The sequence below is a fragment of the Vigna radiata genome, chromosome 1 (genome assembly GCF_000741045.1).
Source record: "Vigna radiata var. radiata cultivar VC1973A chromosome 1, Vradiata_ver6, whole genome shotgun sequence".
Lineage (NCBI taxonomy): Eukaryota > Viridiplantae > Streptophyta > Magnoliopsida > Fabales > Fabaceae > Vigna > Vigna radiata.
Genome location: NC_028351.1, coordinates 32,964,124 through 32,972,495, shown reverse-complemented (window position 1 = coordinate 32,972,495; position 8,372 = coordinate 32,964,124). Strand labels below are relative to the sequence as shown.

General features: G+C 36.4%; 1 protein-coding gene across 1 annotated transcript; it reads left to right on the top strand.

Moving 5' to 3' along the window:
- The first annotated feature begins 293 nt into the window (after positions 1 to 293).
- On the top strand, positions 294 to 8,150 carry LOC106770084 (mitogen-activated protein kinase kinase kinase YODA). The gene is made up of 12 exons (XM_014655914.2): positions 294 to 611; positions 1,585 to 2,331; positions 2,734 to 3,471; positions 3,591 to 3,678; positions 3,822 to 3,884; positions 4,093 to 4,253; positions 4,372 to 4,447; positions 4,830 to 4,889; positions 4,981 to 5,088; positions 5,262 to 5,507; positions 6,774 to 6,865; positions 7,000 to 8,150. Exons 2-12 carry the CDS (start codon positions 1,781 to 1,783, stop codon positions 7,505 to 7,507), a joined length of 2,691 nt encoding a protein of 896 aa, XP_014511400.1. The 5' UTR covers positions 294 to 611; positions 1,585 to 1,780; the 3' UTR covers positions 7,508 to 8,150.
- Positions 8,151 to 8,372: the final 222 nt, after the last annotated feature.

The following is an 8,372-nucleotide window of genomic DNA, read 5'->3' as shown; positions in this document are numbered from 1 at the left end:
GCCTTAGTGACTCAGATTACAAATAACTATGTATCAATGTTCATAATAGTAATAATAATAATAATAATAAAAAAGTGTAACCTAAGAATCTCTACCCAAACAATCTCGAATACATTATACAAAAAAATATATAAATAATATGTAGTTGTGGGTTGTAATAATTTCCAACAGCAAAAGATGTAATAATAAAAACAATGTAATAATTAGGTTCCATATTTTTTTAATTATTTTATTGCAATTTGTAATTAATTAATTAATATTAACTATTAAGAATCAACGCTGAAAGTCCCTCTTCATCGATGTCTTAAGCAGGAGAAAACACACTCTCTCTCTTCTCTCTCTCCCTCTCTTTCTCTTTCTCTCTCTTCTTTTCCTTCATCCGTACACGATCTCTTTCACTATCTTCCAATTCCCAATTTCTTCAACATACGCCACTGCAATCCTCCTTCATTTTCTTGCATTTTTGGTTTCTGGGTCCGTTTTCCTTTTAGGGTTCTCAGTGGTTCAGAAAAAAAATGTTTTCTTTTTCTTCCCTTTATGCATACTCAGATTTGAGTTGAGCATCACAGAGTGGGGTTGAGTTCAGATTCACTGGCGTGGAGCAATTCGAAGTAAGTTTCCAGCTTTGTTGCATTTTGGGCTTGTTCTAATTTCAGTGAACCATGATCGAGTTGGTTGATTTAACTGTTTTCTGTGTCCAGTGTTATGTCTGGGTGATGAGTGGATCTGGGGTTTGATGTGATTTCTTTTAGTAATGGGGGTATGGTTTCACTTGGGGTTATGAGTAATTTGGTTTAGTTGAACTGTGTGAAGTTGAAAGGTTGAGTTTTTTTTTTTGGGGGCAGGGTTTAGGGAGCTGGGTATTGGAGAACACTAAAATGGTTATCTATATTTGAATACTAGTTTGATTTGGAGATGAATTTCTTCTGTTTCGACTATCTGTATACAAATTTTTATGGTGTTGATATTTTCATATGCATTATTTACTTATTTTGTATTTCTAGGTTATAACTTTGCAGTTGGGGCATGTTAAACTGTGTATTTTTAAGTTGCTAAATAAGGAGTTTGAGCTGATGTGAAGTAATGAATGTTGTTGTCTAAATAAGGCTTTAAAGTTTCGGGGAGTTGTAGAATCTGTATACAAGATTTGTACTGCAAATGATGTGGCGTTGCATTAGTCTGTGCTGATTAGGATTAGCAAGGTTAGAGGTGTTTAGAGTTGACTATATTTGATTAATACAGTATTGGGTTTTGGGCTTGGGATTCTAGGGCCCAAGGGTTAGAGGTTTTTAGAGTTGACTATTTTATAGTTAATTTGTTGTTGTGTTGGATCCAGTTTAAGAGGTTTCTCTTTCCGTACACTGTTTGACCAGCTTATTGGAAAAAGTAGATAATTAGTTACAGAGCATAAACTAGAGATTCGTTTGATTGTTAGTTTATGCTATCACCGTTTGGAAATATATCATTTAGGACAGTATTATCATAATTTTACATATGTAGAAGAGTTTGGATACATTATGTACACAAAGTTGTGAAAATATTGATTTTATAGTGATTGAGTATATGTGTTATTCTTTGTTGCAGGGTTTTAGTAACCATTCAGTCCCTAATTTCTGTCTCTAACTCTAATAGTGCTTTTGGAATTATTGGATTCTTCATTTGGTGAGGGTTTTGGCCGGATTGCGTGTAACTCCAGATAGTGATTTGAAGTGATAGATATTCCAAACTATCAATGGTACTAATTTAAGAAACTTGTTTACTGCCTATACAAATTACAAATATGCCTACATGGTGGGGGAAATCATCGTCAAAAGAAACCAAGAAGAAAGCAAATAAGGAAAGTTTTATCAATACATTTCACCGCAGATTTAAAATCCCATCTGAAAGTAAATCAAGCAGTAGATCTGGAGGATCTCGTAGACATTGCAATGATTCAATTTCTGAGAAAGGGGCTCAGTCTCCTCCTGAATCAAGATCTCCGTCACCTTCCAAAGTGGCAAGGTGTCAAAGTTTTGCTGAAAGGCCTCATGCTCAGCCGCTACCACTTCCTGTCCTGCACCCATCAAATATAAGCCGGGCAGACTCTGAAATTAGCATATCAGCTAAATCAAGACTTGAAAAAGGCTCCAAACCATCATTGTTTCCACTACCAAAACCAGCATGCATGCGTGGTAGGCTGAACCCTGCAGATTTGGATGGAGACTTGGTCACTGCTTCAGTCTCTAGTGAGAGCTCTGCTGACAGTGATGAGCCAGTGGACTCTCGCAATCTTAGTCCTTTGGCAACTGACTGTGAAAACGGGGCTAGAACTGCTGCAGGCTGTCCTTCCAGGTATACTCTATAAGCATTCACTATAATATGCTTCAAGCTTGCATATTTTGTTGCATAAGAATGCCTAGGTTGTGTATTTTTAGACATAGGGAACAGAGATGTGTCTTCACTTAAAAGCTTAAGCTTTAGGGATAGTTGGTTCATGGCATGTTATCAAAGCCTCAGTTCAATCCTTGCTGCCCCATTCTATAAAAAAGTTTAATATCGGCACAAGGCAGGGACCAAGGAATTATCCATGCATGAAAATCAATGGTATATGGGTGTGTTGGAGATATAACCTAAAACCATTCTTGAGTCATCATCTTAAGCTTAAGCTTTTGGGATGGCTAGTTCATGAAATTTATGATTACTAGCAAATAATTTTTTATTTTACTCATTTTGGATGTTGGCCTTTTTATGAAGCTCGATGCCCAAGGATCTATCATCTACTGTTTCCCAAATAAATTCAAGAGAAACCAAAAAACCGGCAAACATTCTGGGTAATCACATGTCTTCTACTTCACCAAAACGGAGGCCTTTAAGCAACCATGTTTCAAATTTGCAGATTCCTCCTCATGGTGCCTTCTGCAGTGCACCTGATAGTTCCAAATCAAGTCCTTCTAGAAGTCCATTGAGAGTATTTGGCACTGAACAGGTGTTGAACTCTGCCTTTTGGGCTGGAAAGCCATATTCGGAGGTCAATTTAGGTGGATCTGGGCACTGCTCAAGTCCAGGTTCTGGTCACAATTCAGGACATAATTCAATGGGAGGGGACATGTCTGGACAGTTATTTTGGCAACCTAGCAGGGGTAGCCCTGAATATTCTCCTGTACCTAGTCCCCGAATGACTAGCCCTGGACCTAGCTCTAGAATTCAGAGTGGTGCAGTTACACCTATTCATCCTAGAGCTGGGGGAACACCCAATGAATCACAGACAGGACGGGTTGATGATGGAAAACAACAGAGTCATCGTTTGCCCCTTCCTCCTTTAGCAGTTACCAATATTTTACCTTTCTCTCATTCAAATTCGGCAGCAACTTCTCCATCCATGCCAAGAAGTCCGGGAAGGGCAGATAATCCAATAAGCCCTGGATCACGTTGGAAAAAAGGAAAACTGCTTGGCAGAGGCACATTTGGACATGTCTTTGTTGGCTTTAATAAGTACGAGTTCTAGACCAATTTTTTCTTTTATTCTATTACAAAGATTTTTTTTTTCTACTTTTAAATCCGCTATCTTATGCATCTTATAAATTGTTTGGCTAAAATAATTTCATGTTTAGGGAAAGTGGTGAAATGTGTGCTATGAAAGAGGTGACTCTGTTTTCAGATGATGCCAAATCTAAAGAAAGTGCTAAGCAATTAATGCAGGTAAATATATTTCCTTTTTTAACCCTGGAAATTTTTTGTTGATGTGCAACCGTTATTTCTGTTTCAAATTGGAAATACATTTGTTTCTATTTCTGTTTCAAATTTAGTGTAGCTTTGAAAAGCTAACTCCCATATTGTGGCAGGAAATTGCCTTATTAAGTCGATTGCGGCATTCAAATATTGTGCAGTACCTTGGTTCTGAAACAGTAAGTTGCCCATTTTCTTATTAGTCTACTTTTAAGTGATCATATTTATTTTGGGCATTTTATCCCAATTTGTAATGTTTGTATTATCTTCTGGTTACAAGATTATTAGTTGGTTTATATATTTACCTGACACCATAATATTATAAACTTGTCCACAGTTTGTCATTTTAGTCTACTTATACATGCTAATGAATCATCCCTTAAACAGGTCGGTGACAAGCTTTACATATATCTGGAGTATGTTGCTGGAGGCTCCATATATAAACTTCTTCAAGAGTATGGACAATTTGGTGAACTAGCTATTCGTAGTTTTACTCAACAAATTTTGTCAGGACTTGCTTATTTACATGCTAAAAATACTGTCCACAGGTGAACTAAGTCACATTTATTTTTCAAACTTAAAATTTTACTAATTCCTTATAATGTGACTGCTTTTCTATGCTTATGAGTTCTGATATCTATCTCTTAAATTGCATTTCTTGTAAAGGGACATCAAAGGAGCTAATATACTGGTAGATACTAATGGTCGGGTTAAGTTGGCAGACTTTGGCATGGCAAAACATGTAAGCTTGGGGATAAAAATTATCCTTTTTATTTGCATCTAAGCCAATTGGTAGGATATGAAATTTGGTTTCTGTTGCTTGTGAAATTATGAATCAAGGTTTAAAACTTCCTAATCCACCAATTCAAGAAAGTTGCTAATTCAGTGGGTTTCTTTTCAGGTTTCTTTCTTGTATTTTTTTACCTTTTTTTGGAAGATATCTTTCCTGTCCCACCTCCAACCAGTTTATCATGCTTGACTTCAACTTGGAAAAAGATCTCTATGAATCCAAAAGACATTGTTTTCCTTCATAATTGCCATTTGATATCACATCTGGTATAAATAATCGCAAGGTTGCATGATCTATCCTGTTCCCTCAACTATTAACCTGCATATTTTTGCAGATAACAGGGCAATCATGTCCATTATCATTCAAGGGAAGCCCCTATTGGATGGCTCCTGAGGTAGTAATCTTTTCTGTTAGTTTCAGTTATTTATAGTTTCAATTACATCTTGCTTTTGATGACATGATAGCTTGTCGTTCTGATATTTTAGGTTATAAAAAACTCCAATGGTTGCAACCTTGCCGTTGATATATGGAGCCTAGGATGCACAGTTTTGGAAATGGCTACAACTAAACCTCCTTGGAGTCAGTATGAAGGGGTCAGTAATTTATGTCAATATATTGGAAGTTTTAGCTAGCTTTTTTATATTCTATTTCCCCACTATTATTTTATGTAGTTTGTTATTTTCATTTATAAAGCACTGATGATATTTCTTGTTTTAATTTATGTGTTGACTTGATGTATTATTGGCTTTGCATGTTAACAAAAAAGGTTGCTGCAATGTTCAAGATTGGTAATAGCAAGGAACTCCCAACAATCCCGGATCACCTATCTAGTGAAGGAAAGGATTTTGTTAGGAAATGCCTACAACGGAATCCACACAATCGCCCTTCGGCAAGTGAATTATTGGACCACCCTTTTGTAAAATACGCTGCACCTTTAGAGAGACCTATTCTGGGTCCTGATGCTTCTTCAGACCCAGCCGTATCTGGGATCACACAGGGAGCTACAGCTCTGGTAAGGAAGCTACTGGCAACATTAATCACATAAAAAAAATTGTCTATTTTCATATTAGTGTGAAGTGGGGGATTGCCTGTTTATCTTGCATTCCATGTGTTAAATATTTGTGGCCCCTTATTCCCCATGCACATGATAGGAATAAAATAGGAAGCCATCCTATTTTTGTGTAGACATTTTTGTGTGCTTCATCCATTCAAATTCCTCGGTTTATGAATCATTTTTCTTGGTATTATGTTGTATAGACACTTTGTTCTCTTGGAAACATAAATTTGAATAATTGAATCTATCAGACTTTAATAATATTTTGGAGGGGGGGTTACGTACAAAATCGAAATATTATGAATGAAAAATATAGTTTCCAAACCCTTAACAAGCCTTTATTTGGATTTGCTTGGATAAATTTTTCCTTAACTTCTGGTAGAAAAGTATTAGGAAAAATGGAATAAACCTCTCTACCAGCTTTTGTTTTTGCATAGCATCCCCAAAACCAATTTATGTAAAAGTTAATTTTAGCTTAGCAAGAGATTTATTTCATTTTTTTTCTTATTTTTTCCATGTAACTGTTTGCTGAAACATTTATTTAAACAGTTCCATTGACATACTATACTTGTTCTGCTCTTCTAGGGCTTCCTGATAAATTTGTGTCATAGTTTACAATCAGTATCACCTTTAAATTATTTAAATAGGTTCTCATAAAATTGAAAATACAAATCCTTGAAAAATTGCTGAAATATTCAAAATCAAACTTAACTATAATTCCCCTTCCTTTGAATATTCAGCTGGTATTTTTCTATTTTGGAATCGTGACATAGTAATAACTTAAACTTTTTGGTGTTATTGTTTGGAGAAAAGGATTCGTATTCTTGTTTAAATGTGTGATTCCCATCAATGCTTCATCCTGTCACTGATTCCCTTGGAAGTAGAGAATAAAAATGACAGGGTTAGGCATAGAAAACTAGAGAAAGTTTAGGAAACCATTTGCTTTCTACAAATTATGAGATAGAATCGCTCCATTAACACGGAGGAAAGTATACACATGAAGGTTGGAGGAGAAAACTGCTGATGAAGACTGTTGCCGTCAGGAGAATTGTGGTGATGATTAAGCAAAATAAATTTTCTTATCTTGGTGTTCATTTGAACTATATCTCAATTGTGTAATACTGGAAAGTTTTTTGCTGTCAAAATGGAATGATCTTTGAAGTTGTTTTCTTTTATAGTTTCTTGTCTATCCTTGTAAATATTGTGGTTGTGATACATTTTCAGGGTATTGGACAAGGAAGGAGTCCTTCTACATTGGATTTAGATAGACTTTCCCGTCACTCTTCCAGGTTTTTGAAAAGTAATCCTCATGCAAGGTCTCTCTCTCTCTCTCTCTCTCTACACAAACACACACACACACACCTGTCTCCCACCCTCACACACACAAACACTGCAATGCAAGGTTGCTGACACTTCCTATTGTGATCTGAAATTGCTTTACAATCTACAGTGAAATCCATATTCCGAGGAATATATCCTGCCCTGTCTCACCCATTGGAAGCCCACTTTTGAGGCCAAGATCGCCACAACATATGAATGGGAGAATGTCTCCCTCTCCTATATCCAGTCCTCGGACTGCTTCTGGTGCATCCACACCTCTCAACGGTGGTAGTGGTGCCATTCCATTTAGTAATCACTTAGTTTACATTCAAGAGGGTCTTGGAAACTTGCCTAAGTCCTCAAATGGTGTCTACATTAGTGGCCCTACTCATCATGACTTGAATGTTGACATTTTTCGAGGAATGCAACAGACGCCTCACATTTCATCAGAACTGGTTCCAGGTGAAAGTGATGTTCTGGGGAAGCAGTTTGCACGGTCTCCTAGGAACGAGGCATACGATGTTCAATCAGTCTTGGCTGATCGTGTTTGTCGGCAGCTGCTGGGGGATAATGGGAAAGTCAACCCATCCCTTGATCTAAATCCCAATTCTTTGCTCAGCCGGGCTAATGGTTTATGACATGGGGCATGTTCCTTGGTCCACCTTTGTGAGCAAATCTTTGAAGTTTGTCAGAATGATCCATTCATTGTTCTATTTGCTGAGGAAGTAATTGTAAAATAAGGAGCCAAAGCATACGAGAATCAATGTAATAAATTTTGATCGGAGAATAGAGGGAGCTGAGTCAGACTATTCCATTTTGCATGGTTTCCCTCTCAGGCTTATGGAGTTCAGAACCCTTGGGGTGAGGTGACAAACTAAGCCATACGATGAAAATTCCTGACATTTGATTTGTCTATATCAACTGAAGCAAATGCTCACTTGTTGCAAAAAGAGAAGCTTATGTTTGTATGTAGAATTTTCAAGATACAGCATCAGTGCGTGGATTTCTCTCTGGTGTCTGAAATATGAGAAATGATAGATTTAATGTTAATATTAACTCAAGGAATGAGTTTTTCTAATCATATTTATGCAGTTCCTTCAGTTAAAGAATTCATGCAATGACAACTGTATCTTTTTGAACATCATATAGATGCAAAAAAAGTGAAATTGGTGCAAAATTTAGCATCCAGACTATTTTTTGAGAGGTGACATTGCTGTACAGAATATGGGAGACTGTATTGTGATTCTGCATTTATTGATGAGAAGCCAAGGATTTGTGAAACTGATATATCTCTTGATTGCATGCGCATAAGTATTACTGTCACTGAATCCTTCTACTGGATTTATTCGGTACATTATTTTCTTTTTAAAACTGAAGATATATATGATTTGAGATTCTCTCAACTGGTTTATGCAGTTTATATCTGATGTGGTTATATTCTTTCTAGTATCATTTTCCTGTAGTGAATCATATATTAAAATAATGTTTAAATTACCAAGTTGG

Coding starts and splice junctions, on each gene's coding strand:
- LOC106770084 (XM_014655914.2), top strand. CDS start 1,781: ATGCCTACATGGTGGGGGAAATCATCGTCAAAAGAAACCAAGAAGAAA. Junction 3,679..3,821: donor GTGCTAAGCAATTAATGCAG/GTAAATATATTT, acceptor ATATTGTGGCAG/GAAATTGCCTTATTAAGTCG. Junction 4,254..4,371: donor GCTAAAAATACTGTCCACAG/GTGAACTAAGTC, acceptor TTTCTTGTAAAG/GGACATCAAAGGAGCTAATA.